The 23,856-nt window shown below is 50.2% G+C and overlaps 1 protein-coding gene and 1 long non-coding RNA gene across 6 annotated transcripts; both read left to right on the top strand.

Annotated features, from left to right (window-relative positions):
• Positions 1-41: 41 nt before the first annotated feature.
• Positions 42-2,096, top strand: LOC121139747. Its single transcript, XR_005876664.1, has 3 exons — positions 42-639; positions 1,359-1,530; positions 1,629-2,096. It is a non-coding gene; the product is annotated as an uncharacterized LOC121139747 (long non-coding RNA).
• A 4,895-nt stretch (positions 2,097-6,991) lies between these two features.
• On the top strand, positions 6,992-23,436 carry Pprc1 (PPARG related coactivator 1). Of its 5 annotated transcripts, none has more exons than XM_021232367.2 (14): positions 6,992-7,217; positions 12,698-12,880; positions 13,429-13,575; positions 13,678-13,770; positions 13,888-16,843; positions 17,127-17,180; positions 18,160-18,217; positions 18,951-19,021; positions 19,864-20,578; positions 22,006-22,161; positions 22,269-22,329; positions 22,438-22,559; positions 22,778-22,929; positions 23,185-23,436. In XM_021232367.2, exons 1-14 carry the CDS (start codon positions 7,065-7,067, stop codon positions 23,286-23,288), a joined length of 5,025 nt encoding a protein of 1,674 aa, XP_021088026.2. In that variant the 5' UTR covers positions 6,992-7,064; the 3' UTR covers positions 23,289-23,436. The 5 variants fall into 5 exon arrangements, with proteins under 5 accessions (XP_021088026.2, XP_012971357.2, XP_012971319.2 ...); XM_013115903.3 differs by having other exon boundaries at positions 6,993-7,217; positions 18,954-19,021; positions 22,263-22,329; XM_013115865.3 differs by having other exon boundaries at positions 6,993-7,217; positions 22,263-22,329.
• Positions 23,437-23,856: the final 420 nt, after the last annotated feature.

Below are 23,856 nucleotides of genomic sequence, written 5' to 3'. Positions count from 1 at the left end.
GGGCTGGCGGGCGGGCGGGCGCTGGGAGCGGGGGGATACGAAGCCTCACGCTCGGCGTCCCTCCTCCGGGTGCGCGGGCTTGGAGCGGGGCTGAGCGGACGCGGGGCTTGGGGGGAGGCGGAGCTTGGGTGGGCAGTGAGGTGTAGCCCTCTCTCCACCCCCGTGAGGGATGGAGCACTGACCCCTGCCTCTGCTCCCCTAGTCTACAGGCCCTGTGTTACGCGCTCCACCCGCAGCTGGGTGCGAAAAGAAGCACTACCCTAATTCTCGGAGCAACCCCTGGACCCATCCCCTCTAAATTAACCAGACCTTGCCTGCTAAACCAGTTGGGACTAGAGCTAAAAGGGTTAATTAAATAGGGCTCCCGCCTAAGGGCCTGAGATCCGCGTTTTGCAAGGGGACTCGGGCTGTGGAATGACCACTAGGTTTGAATGGGGGGGGCAGGCGACTGCGAAGGCCATCCTTTCCTCTTGCAGGCTCTGACGCACCAGTAGAGACACTTCCCATCCCCCACTTTCTTCTTCCAGCCCTAGAACCTTCTACCCACCCACCCCCATCCTCCGCCCCCTGGAAACAGCTCTCTGTTGAGGGTTTTGGAGGTGGCGAACAGGAAGCCGACTTCTCCACTGCCCCCTACCCGTAAGGGCAGAGGCCATGGCGCGGGTGGGGGGTGGGGCATCCTGGACAGTCTGTGTAAGAAACACTCTTCCTTTGGGAGAAGCTTCCCAACCTTCAGGCAGTCCTCAAGGACTCCCCGACCCAACCCTAAGAGGGGAAGAACTCCTCCATCCCTTCCCCAAAGCCCAGCCCTAGCTGCCTCATAAACAGGAAATACCTATTAGCGGGGAGGAGGGGAGCTGCCTGAAGGACAGAGTTCCAAGGGGTCCCCAAGCCCTAGCTTCAGGGTGTGTGACACGGGTGGATGCTGGGGACCTGGGCCAGTGTCCCTTCCCTAAGATATCTGGACTAGATTGGGTAGGGGGTGGTGGCTTCCCTTTGTCGCTAAAAAAGGGGATTGGTTGAGAAAGGTGTTTGATTTCCCTATCCGGACTTAGAGTCTGCGCAGCTGGTTTGACTGACCAGGGGTTACAGATGTGGAGGCTAAAGTGCTGAGACCCCCTTCTCCCAACCTTAGGGTTTTTTGCTAAGGAGCAAGAAGCTATGGAAGGAGGATGTGGGGATTGGAAGGAGCCTAGGAATGGAACACTCTCCCCCCAGCGTTTAGAGTAGGGGGAGCCCCTCACACTAGACTACACTGCTTGCAGGCTTTCCCGCCCCCACCAAGGGCATAGAGGGACTTGACTGAAACCATCCCCACACCCCCTGCTAGAGCCCACCTCCTTCGCACTTTCTTTCAGAGGTCAGCGCTAGAGGGAGTAGAGAGGACCGAACCGAAGGCAACAAATGGCCCAGAGTGCTGGAGGCTTGCATCTGAAACCCAGCCACAACCCCTCACGAGCTGAATGACCGGGACAGTCGGCAGCCCCACCCTAAATTCCTTCTGTAATTGGCACCTCAGCTGGATGAGATGTAAACCAGACAATGTGTACCCAGATGCTAGAGAGCCCCTCCCCTTGTAGCGGTGCAGGTTAGACGGTAGTCCTTTTTTTTTTTTTTTTTTTTTTTAGATTATTTCAAGGATGACCGGAGAGTGCTGAATGTGAGGATGTGACTCCGTACAGAAGGAAGGGAATGTTTCTCAGCCTTAACTCCCTGTCTCCACCATCCATGACTGTGACCACTTGGCCCTAAGGTCGTTCATTCCATACAACTAGCTAGACCAGATTCCATGGTGATCCTGATCACCTGGTGGACGACGGGGATTTCAGCCTACCTTGCAGAGGTCTCCCTGCCCTTGGGATCAAAGGTTCTTTTAGGGTGGAATGCACGAAAGGAGACAAAAAGAAGCTGCTGTGCGGGCAAGTGCCAGGCTCTGTCATTTCATACCTGCGGTCTCCTTTAGAAGGACATTCTATGTTTGGTGTGGGGGTGGATGTATGCGTGTGTGCAGCTGTGTGTGCCTGTGCACATGTGTGTGCACATGGAGGCCAGAACTCAACCTCTGGTGTAGTTCCTCAAGAACCATCTTACTTGTTTGTTTGTTTATTGTTGATTTTTCTACATAGGGTTTCTTTGCGGACTAACCTAACTTGTCCTGGCACTCACTCTGTAGATCAGGCTGACTTCGAACTCACAGAGATCCACCTGCCTCTGCCTCTCCAGTGCTGGGATTAATGGCATGTAGCACCACTGCCCAGCAAGCCGTTTTATTTTTGAGACAGGGTCTCTCTCTCAGCTCTGGGGCTCCTAGATTAGGCGAGGCTGGCTGGCTACTGTGGAGCCCCAGGAATGTGCTCATCTCTACCTCCCCATTGCTGGGATTACAAGGGTTTACCACCTTATCTGCACTTTTGATGTAGGTGCTGGGAATCAAACCAAAGTCCTCAAGCTTGCACAGCAAACACCTTTCCAATTTCGCTTCTCCCCTGTCTAGCTAGAATGACTGATGTTTCTGCATCTGTCTCTCAAGTGATGGGGCACCACATCTGGATTCCATGAGTAACTTCAGAAGGTGCTATTTATTGCCTGCTTGAGTGAGCAAGCAAATGGAGGTTCAGGGTTGGGCCACAGTTCAGTGGCAGAGGATACACATCATGTATCTTCAGCTCTGGGGTTCAGAGAGCTTATTACATTTTATTTAGAGGGGAGGAAGAGATTTTAGGAGAGGGAAAGGGGCCCGGTGATAGTGGTGCAAGCCTGTAATCTCAGCACTTAGGAAGCAGAAGCAAGTGGAGGTTGGAGACTAGCCTGGTCTACAGAGCAAGTTCCTGGACAGCCAGAGCTACGAAGAGAAAACCACCCCATTCCTGTCTCAAAACAAACAAACAAACAAACAAACAAAAAAACCAAAAAGCAAAAAAAACACAAAAAAACAAAAAAGAGCCGGACAGTGGACAGTGGTCGTGCATGCCTTGAATCCCAGCATTCACTAGGGTGAGTTTGAGGCCAACCTGGTCTACAAAGCAAGTTCAGGACAACCAGGGCTGTTACACAGAGAAACTCTGTCTCCAAAATGCGAGAGAGAGAGAGAGAGAGAGAGAGAGAGAGAGAGAGAGAGAGAGAGAGAGAGAGAGAGAGAGAGAGAGAGAGAGAAAGGGAGTAAATAAAATTAAAGTATAAGGTTGGAGACACGGTTCAGTGGGTTGCTCTTTTGTTTGTTCATTTGTTTGTTTTTGAAGACAGTTTCTCTGTGTAGTTCTGGCTGAACTAGAACTTGCTCTATAGACCAAGCTGGCCTTGAACTAAGAAATCTGAGATCTGTCTGCCTCTGTGCTAGGATAAAAGGCACAGGCATCACCACCTGGCTGACACAGGCTGCTCTTGCAGATCAGGATTCAATCACCAGCCCCAGCTCACAAAGATATGAAAATCCAATCCCAGGAGATCTGGCTTCCAAAGGCACTGATGCATACACTACACATGGTACACAGACACACAGACATACATGCAGGCCAAACCCTATATTCATAAAGTAACTTTTAAAAAAGAACGAAGTTTTCGAAAAAACAAACAAACAAAAGAATGAAGTTTAAAGCATGTATGAAAATGCCATTGTGAGTAAGGGGATTGAACCCAGGGTCTCGTGCATGCCAGACAGGTACCAACCCCGAAAAACGTTGCAATGAGGCCTATTCCTTCCTACGTTCACTCAGAAGTAATTTTGTATGGCTGGTAAAATGGCTCAGCAGGTGAAGTGCTTGCCCACCAGCCTGAACACTTGAGTTCCATACCTGGGATCTGCAATGGGAGAATAGAGGACCCAGAAGTTGTCCTTTAACTGCTTTACAGACAACATGGCACTTTCACTACCACACGCACACATACACACATTACACATGAACCACACTATCATACAATTTTTAAAGTATTTCCACTAAAAACACCAATATTTTCTTCTTTTGTGTGGGATTCAGGATTGAACCCAAGGCCATGTACATGCAAAACAAGTACTGCTTTAGCCAGGTTTAGACTTGCAATCCTAACAGGATTGTAAGTGCTGGGTCTATCTTGGGCTACACAGTGAAACCCTATCTCACAAAACAAAATACAAAATGAATGTTCTACAGCTGACCCACAACCCTTAGCCTGGGAGGTTAATACATTTGAACTTTCTTTTAAAACACTTCTCCCTCTTCTCTGCCTACTAGCTGGCAGAGGCTTCCTGCATACGCCTCAGTTCTAGCTCCACCTGCTCCGGGATTAGCTTTCCTATTCTCATTTCCTCTCCCGCCCTTGGTAATTTAGTGGTCCAGTTTTGTTTTTGTTTGTGTGTGTGTGTGTGTGTGTGTGTGTGTGTGTGTTTGGTTTTGTTTTTTCGAGACAAGGTTTCTCTGTATTGTTTTGGAGGTTGTCTTGGAACTCGATCTGTAGACCAGGCTGGCCTTGAACTCACAGAGATCCGCCTGCCTCTGCCTCCCGAGTGCTGGGATTAAAGGCGTGCGCCACCAACGCCCAGTTTTGTTTTGTTTTTAAAGAAAATATCTCAGTAGTATTGAGTGGGTGACTAAGATCAGATTTTGACGGCTAGAGGAGCCATGCCTTGGGAATTTAGGTAATTTTAAATTTGCCCAAGGTCACAGAGCTAACAAGCGCTTGACTAGGTTATCTTTGCCTTCTTAGTAGGGATCAGCTTCTACAAACATCCCTGGAGTAGCCCTGAGAGGGAATCGTGTGTTTCTTGGTTGTCACTCTTGCTTGCCATTGAAAACTGTGATGCGGTCTATGGGCTATCCGCTTACTATATGCTGAATATGCTTGCTCACAAAGCTAAGCAGCATCAGGCCTGGGATAGGAAAATCACTATGGAGGCTGTAGATTTGTTCAGTGGTAAGTAGAGTACCTGCTTAGCATGCAGTAGATCTCACCAGTTTCTACTCTCAGGGGTGGTGGCTGGAGAAGTGGCTTAGGGGTCAAGAACACTAGTCCTTTTCCAGAAGACAGGGGTTCGATTCCTAGCATCCATATTGGGCAATCCATAGCTACAGGGAACTCCAACTCCAAGGTGTCCAACTCCCTCTTCTGGCCTCTGAAGGCACCAGGCACTCATGTGGTGCATAAACATGCAGGCAATACTGGTTGTGGAGCCAGTGGTGGTGGCGGTGGCGGCGGTGCACGCCTTTAATCCCAGAACTCAGGAGGCAGAGGCAGATGGATATCTGAGTTCAAGGGCAGCCTGGTCTACAGAGTGAGTTCTAGGACAGCCAGAGCTACACACAAAGAAATCCTGTCTTTGACAAACCAAAGGGTGGAAAAAAAAAAAGGCACTGTCTCAAAGAACCCTGTTCCCCAATTAAAAAGATCAGCATGTGTTGCTATTCTTTTTTTCTATTGTTGGGACGGGTTTCACATGGCTTGGTTTGTCTCAGACTCGCTATATGGTGGAGACTGGTCTTGAACTCTTGATTTTTTTTTTTTTTTTTTGTTTTTCAAGACAGGGTTTCTCTGTGTGTAGCTCTGGCTGGGATTAAAGTAGGCATGCACCACCACTGCCCAGGGGCTTGTTATACTTTTTGGTATCTGTATATGTGTGCTTTCGTGTGCATGGAGGCTAGAGGTAGATACTGAGGTACAGAGAAATCCTGTCTCAGAAAACCAAAAAAGAAAAAAAAACATTTAAAAAAAATTTTTTGAGACAGGGTTTCCCTGTGCTACAGCCCTAGCAGTCCTGGAAATCTACCTGCCTCTGCCTCCCAAGAACTGAGACTAAAGGCCTTTACCACCACACCGAACTTCAAATAATCTTAAAAAAGCATTTTCACATATATTTATTAATTTTGTGTTTATGTGTATGTAAGGGTGGGTGCACATGTCAGGTGGTGCACGCCTGACTTTAATCTTTAATCCCAGCACTCGGGAGGCAGGGGCAGGCAGATCTCTGTGAGTATATGGATTCTGGGGATAAAACTCGGACTTGTTGTCAAAGTACCTTTATCCAGCCAACTCTGGTCTAAGGAGGGCATCAGATCCTCAGGGTCTGGAGTTCGGTGTTTGGGAGCTACCCGAGAGGGGTGCCAGATCCTCTGGTAGAATGGCAAGCTTAATCTCTTCTCTCCAGCCCCCTCAAATGATCTAAAGTTTTGTGATAATATTGTTGTTAAAACAAACACACAGGAAAGTATGGCGAACGCACAGTTGAGGTAGGGATGAGGGCCGGGCAGTGGTGGCACACACTTTTAATTCCAGCACTCTGGAGGCAGAGGTGACCGCTCTTCTACAGAGCTAGTTCCAGGACAACCAAGGCTGTTTACACAGTGAAACCCTGTGGGGAAGGTGATGAAGTGTAAAAACACAAAAAAGTATCGTGGCTGGCTGAGATAATTAGAAGAGCTTTCCTGTATGTACTAAATGACGTTTCATGCAGACATAAAAGCAAGAAGAATACTTGTCTTTGGAGGATGGCAAGCATTTATTTCTGCAACAGTAGGAAAGAAGCTTTGTAGACAGAGACCAATATAGGTTTCCGAGTAACTGTAGAGAAAGAGTGGAAAATGCGGTATTTTAAGAGAAAACAATTTCCTCTAGTGCCGCAGTATTAGTTGAGGGTTAGTGTCTTGACCGCGAGTGTCCACTTGGGGATGCTATTTCAAAACAGCGGCGGACTTGAACTAAGGTGGAAGGAAAGTACAGCAGGTAGAACGTCAAACAAAGAAAGCGGTCTCAACATTTGGACAAATTAACAAAAATAAAGTGATACGCAAATACTAACTGTCTTCCTTACTATTGCATACTCAGCAACCTGGTCTCCGATAGTGCCACAAAAACTGAGCCCTACAATACTCCAGGGCTCCTACCACCTAGTCTTCCTTTAGAGACTACTATTCCCAGGAACCCTCGAGGGAGGTCAGGGTCCTCGTTCTCTTCCAGGGTGCAAGAGTGGCTCGCCGCAAGGCCTTCTGGGATTCGTAGTCTTGCAGTGTCCGTCGGGAGATGTAGTTCTCTTCCCACAATCGGCTGGGCGAGGCGGCGCCGGCGATCAGAGCAGCGCTGGGTGTTCAGGGGCCAAGATGGCGGCGCGCCGGGGACGGAGAGACCGAGTCGCGCCGCCTCCGACTGGGGGCCCGGGTCCTGACCCTGGCGGTGGAGTGCGCGGCGGCAGTTGGGCGAGTTGGAGCCAAGCGCCGTATGGGACCGCGGGCGCCGCGAGCCCGGCGGAGCAGGTGAGAGGGTGGCCGGCGGCCCGCGGCTGGCAGCAGAGCGGCGTGTGCCGGGCGGTGACACGTGGACGCCGCAGGAAAGGGAGGAAGCACTTGCGTGCGGATGCTGCGGGAGCTGGGTAGGGTCGGGAGGACCTCGGTGGCTTGCTGGGGGTACACCCGCAGAGGTAGGAGCCCTGCGGCGATTCCTGGGGACGCAGGGGGCACGGAGTCGGGCGTCGGGAACGTGGCCCTCGCTGGGGCGGCAGGGACTCGGGATTGGAGTGGAAGGCGAAGACTTCTTTCTAAGGGTGCCGAGGGCAGCTCCACCAGCTTGGCGCCGTAGTTCCTTTTTCGGAGCACGTGGGGTGTGGGGGGGGGACGCTTTTCCCGGGAGAACTTGTCTGCCTCCCCCTCCCCCTAGGCGGCGCGGGCGCCCACGTGGGTAGGGCTCGCCGGCGGGGGCGGGGGGGGGCGCGGGGCGCGGGTCCACGTGGGGGCGGGGAAGGGATGTCCACGTGGCTCCTGTCCCAGGCTGTCGGGCATCTAGAATCCGCGCTGGAGCCGCACTGCCGGGAACTGGGTGTGTCTCTGCCGCTCCCGCCATCTCTGGCCTGTGCTGGGGACCTCTGGCCTGGAGGTAGGGGCTGCTGGAGGCAACTTTTCTCAGAGCCTTAGAGGAGTTTATTCCCTGTTGCATGGATCTACAACGCCTTGCGTCGGTAGAGGATGGACTTTCCAGATGTTCTCCAAGGCGGGTTTCTAGAAATGTCAGGGTGTGAGGTGAGGGTTAGAGGACTCGAGCTGAAGGGCTGAAGGGCTGTGGAGGAATGAGTTCGTGGAGGCTTCGGTCTGACCGGCTGGGAGTGGGTTGTGAGTCACAAGACCCTGGCGTTTTTGGTTGCTTCAAGTCCTTCATATGTGAATCAAGGGTCATGGGAGTGTCAGCTTACCTGGGACTAGCCTAATTTTTCCCCTCAGTTTTTCTCTAGCATCTTTCTGGGAGGAGATAATTAAGGCGTGCCCCGGTGAACTCAAAACTGTTGTGGGTTGTGTCTGTGTGAGACTTTCTAATATTTTTGATGGAGATAAAAGTAGGAGATGATTTGGAAACTATTCAATGTTGGCTGAATTTTGTATTTTGTTTTTCGAGACAGGGTTTCTCTGAATTGCTTTGGAGGCTGTCGTGGATGGAAGTCCCTCTGTAGACCAGGCTGGTCTCGAAGTCACAGAGATCCGCCTGCCTCTGCCTCCCGAGTGCTGGGATTAAAGGCGTGTGCCACCAACGCCCGGGGTCAGGGGGAATTCTTTGTGCCGAAATTGTGTGTGTGTGTGTGTGTGTGTGTGTGTGTGTGTGTGTGTGTGTGTGTGTGTGTCCTTCAGGTCTTCCTTAAAAGTGTTCTTACCCCACTGCTCACTACTGGGATCCGAAAATGCTCAACCACATTAACAGTGAGTGAACAGGAATTACTTGTGTTCTTGCTGCAATTTAAGCAGAGTCCTTGACAGCGACCTGCCCCCAAGTGAAAGTTGGGTTGCAGGTTTCCCAGTAATAAGGTTCAACCAAACAGTCCAAGGGATAAAGACCCTGGGATCAGCTACCTTTTCCTCCACCTTATAAGAGGTGGCCAGTGCTGTTCACAACATAACCATCTGGGAGCAGCAGTACGGGTGCAAGACTCGGCTCCAGTCACCCAGTAGTTATCAGATGCCATATGTTTAAGTACAGATGTGTGGCTAAGCCCACAAATGTGATCCCTGCAGAGTCTATGTTGGGTTTAACTCCGGATAGACAGATAATGAAAAATGGTGAGACAGAAGGAAAGTGTAGACTATATAGGGCTATATAGTCATCAGTATAACACAGCTTGAAAAGTCTATGGATGGAAGAGACATTTTACATTGAGACCCCTCCCAGACTGAACTGTGTGGCACACTTTTATCAGGGAATATCGTGTGAATAACAAAGGTATGGCTAACGGGAAGAACTGAGAGGCGGGCCTAGCAAGGGTGGAATGGGAGACAGCAAGTGGTAAAAGCCTTTATAAGGAGTTTAGATGCATTGCTAAGAGTAGTAAGATACCGTTGAAGGGATTTTGTTTTTTGTTTTTGGAGACAGGGTTTCTCTGTGTAGCCCTGGCTATCCTGGGATTTGCTTGGTAGACCAGGCTGGCCTTCAATTCAGATATCAGCCTGCCTCTGCCTCTGGAATGCTGAGATTAAAGAAGGCAGCACCCTTCCCCCATGCTTTTTGATGGGATTTGTGATGGTCCTAGGAATAACCTGTTTTGGTTGTTGCTCTGGATCAATTAGTTACAAGTTACATACTTTAAAGTGTCTAGAAAAAGTTTCTGGGCTGAAAGTTTAGAAGTAGGAGAATCAAGAGTTTGTTCATACCTTTAATTCTCACACTCAGGACACAGAGTCAGGCTGATCTCTGGTTCAAGGCCAACCTGGTCTACAAAGTGAGTTCCAGAACAGCCTGACCTGTTAATCAGACAAACTTTGTCTAGGGTGGGGGAGGGTGTTGGTGGTTAAGGATAGCCTTTATTACATAGCAAGTGCAAGACCAGCCTGGGCTACATGAGATTTTTGTCTCAAAAAACTAAAGTTAAAGTTGATTTTGGATTCTGGATGAGGAAACTTGATATGTCCAGCTCACTTTTGGCTTGGATTTAGCCTTGCATGAACTGGACCCCCTTGGGAACTGTCTGACCTGGGGATTATGAAGTGTAGGGATGAAGTGTAAAGGGAGACAGATATCTCTGTCTTAGTCTCCAGCATCTGCCTAGGGGAGGTAGAGATAATGGTTTGTAGGCCCAGACCGGTCTGGCCCAGTGGTCTGGGCTGTAGAAGGGAGGAGGCAGGGCAGCTAGAGATGCCAGCTACTTGCTCACCTATGACTGTTTGCTGAGCCAGGCGCTATTCAGCTTCTGGTTGTAATTACAGGATGGTGAAGACCTGGGTGGGAGGGGTTAGAGTCCCTAAAACCTGCTGCCTTTTCACTTTAGCTCTGGGGCCTAGACTTTAAAGTATCCTAAGCCAGCCTTTCCTCCCTGGGCTCTGCAACTCCACCTTTGTAGAGAGGATTGAGGTCACACCTGTTGCTTTTTTCATTTGGAGGAGTCCAAGTGCTACATCTTTCTTTGCTGCAGAAGGGTGCCTGGCTTGTCTGTTTGACTCTTCTCAGGCCTTTACACCATACTTCAAAGAGCTGATATGCATAGCTAGGGCTCTGGCCTCACCAGTTCCATTCTGGGCCTTGCCCATGCCCTGCCTATGACACTTGACAGGTCTGGGCGGGTCCTGCCTCATGACAAAGCTGAAGATACTGCTAGTTCACAGGCTGGGCCTCCCCATCTGTGGAATCGTGCCTTCTCTTCAACTCCCATTGGTAGGAGTGGTAAAGAGACTTAGAACTACCATTGAAATATTCTGGCTCACCATTGGGTCTAACAGTGGAGCTCAGTTGTAGAATCTTAGAAAGGATTTAGTCTCCAGCACCAAAGAACAGGGAATGTGGATCTTGTATATAAGACATTGTAAGGCGCCGGGTGTTGGTGGTGCACTCCTTTAATCCCAGCACTCAGGAGGCAGAAGCAGGCAGATTTCTGTGAGTTCGAGGCCAGCCTGGTCTACAGAGCAAGTTCCAGGACAGGCTCTAAAACAACAGAGAAACCCTGTCTCAAAAAAACAAAACAAAACAAAACAGAAAGACATTGTAAGGTATAATGGCTAACTGGGCAATATAGGCACATATAAAATCCTCTGATCACAGAAGAATATAAATGAATACATACACACAATCCTAAGTATTATTTGTGTCTATTATTTTCCTCTTTTAAAAAGTAATTTGTTATGCAGAGAAACCCTTTCTCAAGAAGCCAAAAAAGTTAATTGTTTTTTGATTGTTTTGTGGGGTTTTGTTTTTTGTTTGTTTGCTTGTTTGTTTGTTTTGGGGGCATTGAGACAGGGTTTCTCTGTGTAGCATTGGAGCCTATCCTAGCACTCTGTAGCTTAGGCTGGCCTGGAACTCACGGAGATCCGCCTGCTTCTGCCTCCCAAGTGCTGGGATTAAAGGCATGCGTCACCACCGCTGCCCAGTTTGTTTTGTGTTTTTGAGACAGAGTCTTTGGTTTTTTGAGACAGGGTTTGTCTGTGGCTTTGGAGGCTGTCCTGGAACTCACTTTGTAGACCAGGCTGGCCTCGAACTCACAGAGATCAGCCTGCTTCTGCCTCCCGAGTGCTGGGATTAAAGGCGTGTGCCACCAACGCCCGGCTTGAGACAGAGTCTTACTATGTAGTTCTGATTAGTCCAGCACTTGCCTTGAACTCAGATCCGCTTGCTTCTGCCTCCCAAGTGTTGGGATTAAAGATTTATAACATCACTTTGTGACAGTTTCTCTGTGTAGCCCTGGCTGTCCTGGAACCTGCTCTGTAGACCAGGCTGTCCTCAAACTCACAGAGACCCATCCTCCTGCCTCTGCCTCTTAGCGCTGGGACTAGAGGCCAGCAGTACCACTTTTGTTCCACCACATTACTTGTTTGTTGGGATTAAAGGCCTAAACCATTGCATATGCTTGGTGTGAGGGCTTGGGCGCCCTTGTGTTCCACTGGGCGTATGAAAGACTACAACTCTGAGGGATCAGTTCTGTCTACCTTGTGTGTTTGTTCAGAGGCCTGAGCCAAGGACTGTACTGAGAAGCTGAGCACCTCCATGGCCCAGGGTTATGTTAGGGATTTGACTGGATAGGCAGGATATGGTTCTCAGGAAGTTGAAAGATTCAGAAAAATGTGTGAGTTGGTGTGAGTGGAGATCAGCACGGCCTAGGGAGGCCTAAGAAGTCTTCTTGAAGGGGTGTAGGATTGGAGCTCAGTACAGAACAGAGGCCTAAAGGGGGACCTAGGGTGGGTCGTGAGTTAGAGCTTAACTTCCCTGACTGGCCTTTTTCTTTGGTATTCCTCTCCATCTGGTACCTTAATGGACGGTGGTGGTACATACCTTTAATCCCAGCACAAGCAGATCTTTGAGTTTGAGCCCCCCCCCCGGTCCTGTAGAGCTAGTTAGTTCCAGGACTGCCAATACTACACAGAGAAACCTTATCAAAAAACCAAAGAAACCCCAAATCAACCAAATATTTATTTCCCCTTCGTGACAGTTTCTTAAATAACCCAGTCTGGTCTGAAACTCACATACAAGCCTTCTGCCTCCATTTTTTCCAGTGTTTTTGTTACAGGTGTGTGCTGCTATAAGCATCTACGCTCATGGCTCAAGCCGTTTGTTGGGGGAGTCTAAAACTCTTCTGCCCAGAACACTGCCGTCCTATTAGTTGGTGCTTTTGCTATGGCTTATATCTCTTTTCTAGCTAGTCCCGACCTTATACCATTGAGGCAGTGCTGCTGTTCAAACCATTGGTGGAGGGCTGGACACCTGGGAGTTATTGATTAGCTGCCCTCCAAGGACTTGGGTCTTTCTGACTCCCTCTCTCCTTCTTTTGCCTCAGGTCCATGAGGACGGGGATGACTCCAGCTTTGTCAATCTTTCTCGACTGGGCTCATCTCTGAGGGATAAAGACCTGGAAATGGAGGAGCTGATAATGCAGGATGAGACACTACTGGGGACCATGCAGAGCTACATGGATGCCTCCCTCATCTCCCTCATTGAGGATTTTGGGAGTCTTGGAGAGGTGAGCTGGGACAAGGCTTGAAGTTCTTCAGAAAGGGTCTTTGCTTGGGGTATTCTGTCTCAATTCTTTGGAGTTGTTTTAGACATGGCTTTGTTCTCCCAGATCCTTGGCCTATTGGATGCCCAGGCTGAGTCCTTGAAAGATGTATTTTGTGTATAGGTAGAGTTAGACTGCAGAATGTCCGACTGGCCTGTGAAAGGATGCCTTCAGTTTGGACTATGCTCTGTAGCTTATCTCTTTTCAGCGTCTTTGACCTACATGCCCAGGAGCTTCTGGTCTCTGCTTTTGAGCCTAATACTGGTCTAGCCCAGGGTGGTTTCCAGAGCATCTTACATCTTACTTGAATGTGTAAGAGTGTAAAACCGAACTGAAACTCTCTAACAGGTCTGTTAGCACTAGAGGGTGGGTGGGTGGTAAGAAGATGGGAACCTATACTACTGGGCACTCAGATCCTTCTTGCTGGGAGACTAATTCTCTTGGCATCTAGTTCTTTTTATGACCTACTGGGTTATTAGAGATCTTGGGGTCCTCTTGTCTTCCTGGAGCAGAGCAGGTTGTCTCTGGAGGACCAGAATGAAATGTCGCTGCTCACAGCTCTGACAGAGATCTTGGACAACGCAGATTCTGAGAACCTGTCCCCATTTGACAGCATTCCTGATTCCGAGCTGCTTGTGTCTCCTCGGGAGAGCTCCTCTGTGAGTATGGGGTGGGATGTAGCTAGTACAGAGGTCACAGCCACATCTGTGAGCCTGTTGATAGAACCACACAAACTGATTGAGGGTCTCTTTTCTTCTTAGCTCCACAAACTACTCACTCTCTCTCGGACACCCCCAGAACGTGACCTCATCACCCCAATTGACCCTTTGGGACCTAGCACAGGCAGTAGTAGGGTGAGTGGGGAAAGCCTGACCTGGAAACTCTTATGAACTCACAGTTTGGGCAGGACATTGGGATAGTCTGGAAAGCATGTCTTGAACACCCTCTGAATCTGCTCTTGTCTCCTGCAGGTTGAGATGTCCCTTGCAGATTCTCCTTGGGACTTCCCTCCACCTTTCTTGGAAACTTCTTCCCCTAAGCTGCCTAGCTGGAGACCCTCAAGATCAAGACCTCGATGGGGTCAGTCCCCTCCTCCCCAGCAGCGCAGTGATGGGGAGGAGGAGGAGGAGGTGGCCAGCTTCGGCGGTCAGATGCTTGCTGGAGAACTGAACAGCTCTGTGAACGGCTTGGACTTCCCCATGCACCTGGCGTGCCCAGAGGAGGAAGACCAGTCAGCAGCAGCGAAGGTGGCAGCGTCAGCTCCTGGTGACGAGAGCATCTCCTCCTTGAGTGAGCTGGTCCGCGCCATGCATCCATACTGCTTGCCCAACCTCACTCACTTGGCGTCACTTGAGGATGAGCTTCAGGAACAGGCTGATGATTTGACCCTGCCTGAGGGTTGTGTGGTGCTGGAAATAGTGGGCCAGGCAGCTACAGCTGGTGACGACCTGGAGATCCCGGTTGTTGTGCGGCAGATTCCTTCTGGATCCCAGTCTGTGCTCTTGGATGAGTCTGTAGAGACCAGTCGTGCCCTGGAGCTACTCATGCCCACCATGGAGGCAGGGACAGAAGCTGTTGTGCCTAAGGTTGCCCCTTGCCCTGATCAAGAATTATTATTGAACTCTGCCTGCTTATTGGAGCCCAGGGAAATCATGGAGTCATTGACACCCAGGGAGCCTCAGAACCCACCTGCCAATGCCATTCAGGAATCTCAGAGAGCCCCCAGGAAGGGCAGGAAGAAGAAGAGCAAGGGACAGCCAGCAGTCTGTTTGGAAGGCTGTACCAGGAGGCTGAGGTCGTCTTCTCGTGGACAGTCTGCTGTGACTACAGAGGTGAACTCTGAGGCAGGCAACTTACAGAAACAGCCTCAGGAAGAAATTCAGAGAGAGGCTGAGGCTCCTCAGAGTAGGGGGAAGCCACGGGCGTGGGCTCGGGCATGGGCCGCTGCCTTGGAGAAGGCCGAGTCTGAGAACTCAGAGGGAGGTGCAGGACAGGGCAGTCCTGCTGAAGACGATGCTCTAGACCTCTGCCCTGAGCTACTAGCTGACAGCAGCCACACCAACCCCGTTCTCTTACTGAATGAGTCTGCTCAAGCTGACCCCATACGGATTGACTCTGTTGAAGCTGATGCCGCTGCATTTGGCCATGCTGTAGCTGATTGTATACTTGTTGGCCAGACTTCAGCTAGTACAGAGCTGACTGGCCCCATCCTGGCTGATAGGACAGGAATTGAACCTGCAGTAACTGTTCCCACTTCAGATAACTTGTCTTCAGCTGATGCTGTCCCAGCTAACACAGTGACAGTTGACCCCATTCCAAGTGACCTGGCTCCAGTAGACCCTGTGCTAGTTAAGTGCAGACCAACCGACCCGAGACGGGCTGCAGTAGCAGCAGCTCAGGGAAACCGTCTTTCTCCAGAGTCCTCAGACCATCCCAAGGTCACCACCCCTGAAGTCAAGAGTGGTGTAGGTTCTCAGAAGGTGGAAGGTAGCACCAACGCTACAACCCAGGAAGCTAGACCTCGGCCTCTCAGCCTCTCTGAGTACCGGCAGCGAAGGCAGCAACGGCAAACAGAGGCAGAAGGCAGGAATTCTCAGCCCCCAGTTGGCAAGTGGCCTAGTCTCCCAGAGACCCCCACGAGACTGGCAGATATCCCTTGTCTTGTTCCACCAGCCCCAGCCAAGAAGACAGCTCCCCAGCGGAGCTCTGTAGCTATACCAGAGACTGCTTTGGTGTCTGTGGGTAGCAGCTCTGCTTCCCCTAGTTCTGAGCCATCTGCAAGCAAACCTATGGTTTCAACTCACTCTGAACAGGCGCCATCTCACGAGATGCCCCTTCCAGTTAGACCACCCCCTCCTACCTTGCAGTCTGCGTCTCCTGCTGGGCCCGTCCCTTCCACAGTGCCCACTGCTATGCCTTTTCCTCCAGGCATACCTCCTCTGCTTCCTCTTCCTTCAAGTGGCCATGGAGTCCCCAGTCTGCCCCCACCTCCCTTGCAACCACCTGGACTTAGAGTGTCAATGAGACAAATACCACCTGACCCCTATACTCACTATGCCCCTGTGTCACCCTGGCCTTGTTATCCCTCTGTGTCCCCTTCTGGATATCCTTGTCTGCCCCCACAACCAACGGTGCCCATGGTGTCTGGCACTCCTGGTACCTATGCTGTACCCCCAACTTGCAGTGTGCCTTGGGTACCCCCTCCTGCACCGGTTTCACCTTACAGCTCCAGCTGTGCCTATGGGCCCATGGGGTGGGGTCCAGGGCTGCAGCAGCCTCCGTTCTGGTCTACTGTTTCTCCACCTCCTATGTCTTCAGCCTCTGCTGGAAGAGCTGTTCCCCCATCCAGTGTGGAACCCAGTAGTAATCCAGCTGGTCCTACTGAAGATACGTTTCCTGTGTCAGTGACTCCTTCCTTAAGCTCTGGGCCAGCCAGCCCCATAGCTCCACCTCCACCTCCACCTCCACCGATAGAGCCCCCAAAGCTGGAGGTTCAGCCAGTGCCAGTAGAGCCCCCAAAGCTGGAGGTTCAGCCAGTGCCAATAGAGCCCCCAAAGCTGGAGGTTCAGCCAGTGCCAGTAGAGCCCGCAAAGCTGGAGGCTCAGCCAGTGCCTGTGTCTCCCCAACCAAAACACAGAGTGTCTACCCTGGTACAAAGTCCCCAGATGAAGGCTCCACCGTGTCTGTCTGCTGAGTGTATAGCTGTTGGGGAGTCTGCATCAGAGACCCTGAAGCCTGAGGCTCAGGAGAACAGAACAAGGGAGAAGCCCCTTTCTGCAGCTGTCAAGGCTATTCCCTTGCCAAGGCAGACCGCTGTCCCAAAGCTGCCTTCTGTCCATCCAGCCCGTCTAAGGAAGCTGTCCTTCCTGCCCGCTCCACGTTCTCAGGGTCCTGAGGATGTGGTACAGGCGTTCATCAGTGAGATTGGTGAGTGACAGACACAATGCAGTCATTACGAGAAGGGTGTTGGGGTGGCTGGAAGGGTTGCCCTCAGACCAGGAAGACTGACTGACTTCCACGAGGCTGCCCTGTTGGGTTTTTTTGGGGGTGTCTCTGAGATACGGTGCTCTAGTTATGTTTGAGTCCTTGCTGTGTACTGCTCCTGCGACGGTCGGTCCACTCACTTTGGTGGATAGGGAGGCATATAAAGGGAGGCTGGTGAACTCAGTTGATGAGGGCTAGGTTTTAACCCTCTTGTATGCTTTCACAGGAATTGAAGCATCAGACCTGTCCAGTCTGTTGGAGCAGTTTGAGAAATCAGAAGGTAAGGGAACCTAGGTTGTTTTGTCCCAAGTTTTATTTTTGTTTACACTTCCTTTGAGTTTATAGCCTTGTAGTAGCTTGAACTGGGGAAGAGGGTAGAGGGCAATCACAATCACTAGAACCTCTGAATTGGGTTAGGGAGGCAACATTTCCCCTGGGAGATAGTCTAACCCAGGGACATGGTGGTATAGCATAAGTAATTAAAAGAGGAGACAATGAGAGAGTGCATGGAGGTTGGGATTGGGTGTGATTCTGTTGAGCTTCAAGAGGTGGGATCTTATGTAATGTACGTGGTATATAAGGCAGAAATGAGGTATAGGATGGCTCCTTGAAGATGCTTTTGGAAGGCAATGAAGAGCTTGACTTACTCAAGACAAGGCATGGTGCCAGGTGCTGTAGAGGTTACTATATTCTCTTCTAGAGGCACTTATGCTATAATTGGGGCAAAAATACCTGCACAGATGACTTGGGTTGGTAACATAACTGTAGACTATAAAGCAGAAAAGTGTGTTTGAGATGTAGTTTCATGGGGTAACCCATGCTTAGCCTGTGCATGGTCTTGGCTTCATTCGTTAGACAAGTCTGATATTAAGTATAGTGTGTGCCTTTGATCCCAGCACAGGGAAGCAGATCTCTGAGCTCAAGGCCAGCCTGGGTTATATGGTGAGTTCCAGGCTTGCTGGGCTATGTAGAGAGACCCTGTGTCAGTTTATGGCTAGGATATTAGTTAGGCAGATAATGTTGAACCTTGCCTACTAGGCCTGTCAATTTGGACTCTGACTCAGAATCAGTGGAGAGTGGGTATTTCTGAGAAAAAAAAAATGTCATCTAGATAGTTGGAGGAACTGGATCTGAGCTCAGGGGTGGGGTGGGGGTGATATAGGCAAAGCTGGTATCCTCCTGGGTATCAGAAAACACTTCTTTGCCACCTCCATCTGGAACATCTGGTTGGGCTTTTAACTAATATGATTTCTTTACAGCCAAAAAGGAGTGTCCTCTCCCGGCTCCTGCTGACAGCTTGGCTGTAGGAAACTCAGGGTAAGTATGGAGATGTGAGCGAGTTACCCTACAGCTGTTGGTCAGCAGCCAGCCAGCACTCCAGGACTTCCAACTGGACGACACCTTTGTGACAGGGATGGTCCCTCCTTCCCCCATTTCTGTCCCCTGCTCTGTTACTGCCAAGACACTGTCATGGGTGATGAGGTGGAGGAGGGTATGCATGTACTGTTAGGAGATGTCTTGGAGGTGCCTCTTATCATTTGGCAAATTGTGTCTTCTGGGTTTCTTCCTTCTATTGTCAGACTTCAAGCTTATTCAGTGCTGGTGATGGGGTCTCTTAAAGTAAGGGGGAAATATCTGGGGCTTCCCCCAACTCCTTGAAGGACGCAGGCATCTGAACCTTGACTTCCCAGCATCCTAACAATGAGAGGCCTCGTTTTTCACATTCCTGATCTGCTAAGCATGTTCTTCATGCTTTCCCTGATTTCACTTAGAGTTGAGCTTGGTAGGCAAGGTTACTGCTGGAAGGAGGTGGGGGGACTTGGGGTCATATCACTGAAGGGCCTAACCATCCTGCCTCCTGAAATCTGGCAGAGTTTAATAGGCCCAGTCTACAGCTTAGTCACTGGCCCTGCTGTGCTAGAAGACAGCTATGGGGCAGTTTGGACACCCTTTTTTTCTCTACATACACCCTTTTCATTGCTTTGTGAGGAAAGCAGGGACATAAGATATGGAGGCAATGAACCAGGCTTTCCCTTTTCCCCCCTGCCAGCAGCATTGACACTCCCCAGGAGAAGAGGCCCCTAGACCGGTTACAAGCCCCAGAACTGGCCAACGTGGCAGGTGGGTTCAGGTTGAACTCTGGCTCTTAGTCTGTACAGCACGTATGCGGTGCCTGCTGTGCATCAGTGTGCGTAGACATTGGGATGCAGACATCTGATCTCCATTGTTGTGTTCCTGGTCAAGGGGGCAGATGTGTAAACAAATGAGCATGTTGGTTATCAAGGTATGCAGTAGGCTGTGAGGGCCAGTGGGGAGGGGCATGTGGAATGTTACCACTAGCTGAGGCTTGAGAACATCACTGCTGTCAGTTAGATGGTAGCTTTTAGAGAAATGAGCAGCCTGACTGAATTAAAGAGGCAACTAGCTTGTTATGTTTGCTCGCTGTGAGTGCTTTGGTTTGATCTAGAGAGTAGGGGCTGAATAGGGTAGTGGGCAGCGCAAAAGAGAGGGCTCTAGTGATTAAACACGAGGTCTCATTATGGAACTTGAATACCATATTCAGCTGCTTGGACTTCGTCCTGTATATGTATTGAAGAAACAATTGAAAAAGCATTCTCAGACTGGTTTTTGGATGGTTTGTGTAGCAATAATTTAGATCAGGCATGGAGCTGGAAAGGAAGTAGGGAAGTTTATGGCATGAATATAGGCAAGATGCAACCTAGACACAGGTAATGCTAGGACTGGACTTAAGCATGAAAATGATTAGGTAAATGAGATAGAACTAGGTAGGTTTGGGTAGTTGAGTGGCCGATTTCTTGTAGTTACAACAGTGAGAGAAGTTGGGGTGTTGTGGATGCTTAGCGTACTCTGAGAAATGGGGTCTCGGGCCTAGATACACAGAATCTGAAGTATAGAATTGGATCTCACCCTGCTATCTCCATCCTCCCTCCCTCCCCCCACAGGGCTCACCCCTCCAGCTACCCCTCCCCACCAGTTATGGAAGCCCCTGGCTGCTGTTTCAGTGTTGGCCAAAGCCAAATCTCCTAAATCTACCGCACAGGAGGGAACCCTGAAGCCTGAAGGAGTTACAGAGGCCAAACATCCAGCTGCAGCCTGCCTCCAAGATGGGGTCCATGGCCCTAGTCCCGTCCATGTGGGCTCTGGGGACCATGACTATTGTGTCCGAAGCAGGACACCCCCCAAAAAGATGCCTGCCCTAGTCATTCCAGAGGTGGGCTCCCGATGGAATGTCAAGCGCCATCAGGACATCACCATCAAACCTGTCTTGTCTCTGGGCCCAGCTGCTCCCCTACTTGCATGCACAGCTTCCCGGGAGCCACTTGATCACAGGACTAACAGTGAGCAGGCAGAGCCTTCAGCGCCTTGTCTTGCCCCATCCACCTTGCTGTCTCCTGAGGCCTCACCCTGCCGGAATGACATGAACACTAGGACTCCCTCTGAGCTCCCAGGCAAACAGCGATCAATGCGCTGTTACCGAAAAGCCTGCAGATCAGTCAGCCCCCCAGGTCGGGGCTGGCAGGGCCGCCGTGGCCGCAGCAGCCGGTCTGTCAGCTCTGGGTCCAACCGGACCAGCGAAGCGTCCTCATCCTCATCGGTGTCTTCCTCATCCCGATCCCGGTCCAGGTCCCTCTCCCCCCCCCACAAGAGGTGGCGAAGGTGAGCTTTGTTGGCCTGCTAGATTCTTTCCATTTGGGAAGTTTATGAACTCTCTTGTAGTTTACTTTGAAAAGGCTATGGGTTAACTCGTGTACTTTCAGTCATTAACGCTAAAGGTTTCTGTCTTTGGCTCTTGTGTTCTTTTTTGTGGCTCGTTGGAGGCAAACTGTGGGACTATCCTGTGTTAAGAGTCTGGGATATTCCTGAAGTTTTCTGCTTCCTTGAGATGTGCCTTGGGTAGACTGTTAGGGTTTGATCTTGACTAAGATTACTTAATACCATTGTTATCAGTGCCTCATATGTGGTATTTTATTGGCGTTAATGCAGGATAGTGGGTTACCCTTAAGTGCTGGTGAGGTGGCTCAGTAGGCACAGATGCATGCGTGGACCTGAGTTCGATCCTGGTACCACATGTTGGAGTAAGAGAAGCAGTTCTTGAAGTTGCCCTCTGACCTCTGCATGCATGCTATGGCACAACACAAACACACACAATAAATTAATGTAAAAGAAAGGAAAAGAATTCCTGTGGGGTGGTGTTGAGCTGTAGCTCACTAGCGTGCCTGTAAAAGAAAGGAAAAGAATTCCTGTGGGGTGGTGTTGAGCTGTAGCTCACTAGTGTGCCTGCTTAACATGCATGAAGCCCTGGGTTTGGTTCCCAGCACCATGTAAACTACACCGTGTGTTACATGCCTGTAACCCTAGCACTGAGGAGATGGAGCAGAAGAATCACAAGTTAAATTATCCTTGGCTGCATAGAGAGTTGGGACCAGTCTTAGGGTGCGTGAGACACTGTTTTAGCACTGATGCCTATCTAGAAGTGGCCATGAACAGTGGTTCTGACGTGGTAGCCCCTGCTCTCACCTTGGTTACAGTATTGCTCTGAGAGATGTTAGGGGAACAATTAATAACTCAGACTCTGGTACCTTGCTGCTCCAGCACAGCAAATAGAGTAACTGCCAAGACCAGGGTCAGCTAGCTAGCCCTCGGTCTCCTGAGTCTCCCTGTATTTTCCTTTCTAGTTCTGATTTGTTAATATTTTCCCATTTTCAGTGGAAAACATGTAAAGGAAACTCAGTAATAATAGAGTTGTGTCAAGTATGTGGAAGGCCCTAGGTATTATCCTCAGTACAACTAAGAAGTAGGCATGCTGGGCACAGCAGCACAATCCTAGCGCTGGACAGGCAAAGGTGGGGAAATCACAAGTTCGTTGCCAGCTTGGGCAACCTAGTGAGACACCCTGCTCAAGGAACAGGGAAATAAAAATGTCATGTGAAACTGTAAAAATGCTTACTGTGTCTGTGAAGAAAACTTGAAACGCCTCTGCTCTCCTTTATCCTGGGTCCTGAGCTTCCTGCCAGGGAGGCAAGTCTGAGCCTGGCCGAGGAGTGGAACTTATCCGCACCTTTCCTTCCTGTCCTGTACTCCAGGTCCAGCTGCAGTTCCTCTGGACGTTCGAGAAGGTGTTCATCCTCTTCGTCGTCTTCATCTTCTTCCTCCTCCTCCTCCTCTTCTTCCTCCTCATCCAGTTCCAGAAGCCGTTCTCCCTCTCTGTCCCCTCGGAGGAGAAGTGATCGAAGGCGGCGGTGAGCATGAGCGTGGATTGGAGGGCAGTGCATCTAGGATGCATGTGTCTGAGTTGTGAGTCTTGGATTCTGTCTGGGGCTGATGGGACCTCTCTTGTCAGGTACAGCTCTTACCGTTCGAATGACCATTACCAAAGGCAGAGGGTGCTGCAGAAGGAGCGTGCGATAGTGAGTAGAGGCTCGGCTCGTGGAGGAGGGACTCGCCCTGTACCAAGAGCTCAGTCGTTGACAGCTGCAGCTCTGGCTCACAGAGTGTCTGTCCTTTGTCTGACATAGGAAGAGAGAAGGGTGGTCTTCATTGGGAAAATACCTGGCCGCATGACTCGGTCAGAGCTGAAACAGAGGTTCTCTGTTTTTGGAGAGATTGAGGAATGCACCATTCATTTCCGTGTCCAAGGGTAAGCTTGGGTTTTAAAGTTAGGATGTTCTTTCTGTTACACTCATATACCTTGACACTTCTCTGTCCTTGTGTTCTGTTGTGCTGGGCTGTGTGGGGTCACCCTTTTTTTTATGATATGAGGGTTGACCATTGGGGAAATGGGAAGAAACAGCTGTGTACCCAGGGGTGCTGCATCTTCTCCATAACCTGTGTGCAAATGGCTCCCCTCCCCACTAGTGACAATTATGGTTTCGTCACTTACCGATATGCTGAGGAGGCGTTTGCAGCCATCGAGAGCGGCCATAAGCTGCGGCAGGCAGATGAGCAGCCCTTTGATCTCTGCTTTGGGGGCCGCAGGCAGTTCTGCAAGAGGAGTTACTCTGATCTTGGTAAGTGTGAAGGAGGGCTTGAGGCCTTGACATACGTTATCTCTTCCCCAGAAGGGTAAAGCTGAATTGCTTGCCATCTGACACACAAACAACCCATAGGATGGGTGAGAGGGGAGGGCGTGGCTCTCCCACACCCTCACAAACAGGGCAGTTTGCTGTGTGCTGCTGGGGTGGGCCATAGCTCCATTTGAAATCCCTGTGCTTGAGAAGTGTGGTACGGGACCGTAGTAATGTTTGCTCCTCTCTGCTCTGTAGACTCCAGTCGGGAAGACTTTGATCCTGCCCCTGTGAAGAGCAAATTTGATTCTCTTGACTTTGATACATTGTTGAAACAGGCCCAGAAGAACCTGAGGAGGTAACCCTGGGCTTCCTCCCCACCCATTTTCTCTGGAGGTGCCCAACCTCCTTTACCCCCCTCCCCCACTCTAGGGGGAGAGCTGCTAGTGTGGAAATGACTGTTTTATAAAGAAATTGGAAAAAGTTGAATAAAAATGTGTTAAACCGGGATTTTTAAGTGGTATTTGTTGTTTTTTAATAACAGGTATTGGACAAATTAACTTGCATTTCTGTGTAAGGTGGGTCTGAGGGGACATGTAATAAACATGAGCGATAGACAGCTCCCATGTGGTGTTCATCCTTCTGTGTGCTAAAGTCAAGTGTATTCAGTACATTTCTGAACACACTTGGTCATGCTTACCTTCACTGAGCTCCTAGGACCCCTCTTGTGGTCAGGTGTAAGATCACACTGGTTTGAACCTCCACTTCTCAGATCCGTTACATAAAATAAGTCCAAAAGGGAGAAACACTTCTCATGATTCAAAGACATGTATGTGTAGCTGAAATGACCTAAGTGCTGGGATTACAGAATGTCTTAGTACATCTGGCCCATATATATGGTGTGGGCACTTGAACACAGAGCTTTGTGTA

The sequence above is a fragment of the Mesocricetus auratus genome, unplaced genomic scaffold (genome assembly GCF_017639785.1).
Source record: "Mesocricetus auratus isolate SY011 unplaced genomic scaffold, BCM_Maur_2.0 Super-Scaffold_4256, whole genome shotgun sequence".
NCBI classification, from domain to species: Eukaryota; Metazoa; Chordata; class Mammalia; order Rodentia; family Cricetidae; genus Mesocricetus; species Mesocricetus auratus.
The sequence above is the reverse complement of the archived record's forward strand: the minus strand, read 5'-3'. Positions and strand labels throughout refer to the sequence as shown.

Coding starts and splice junctions, on each gene's coding strand:
- Pprc1 (XM_013115865.3), top strand. CDS start 7,065: ATGGCGGCGCGCCGGGGACGGAGAGACCGAGTCGCGCCGCCTCCGACT. Junction 22,162..22,262: donor AGAAGTGATCGAAGGCGGCG/GTGAGCATGAGC, acceptor CTCTCTTGTCAG/GTACAGCTCTTACCGTTCGA. Junction 22,560..22,777: donor ATTCATTTCCGTGTCCAAGG/GTAAGCTTGGGT, acceptor CCTCCCCACTAG/TGACAATTATGGTTTCGTCA.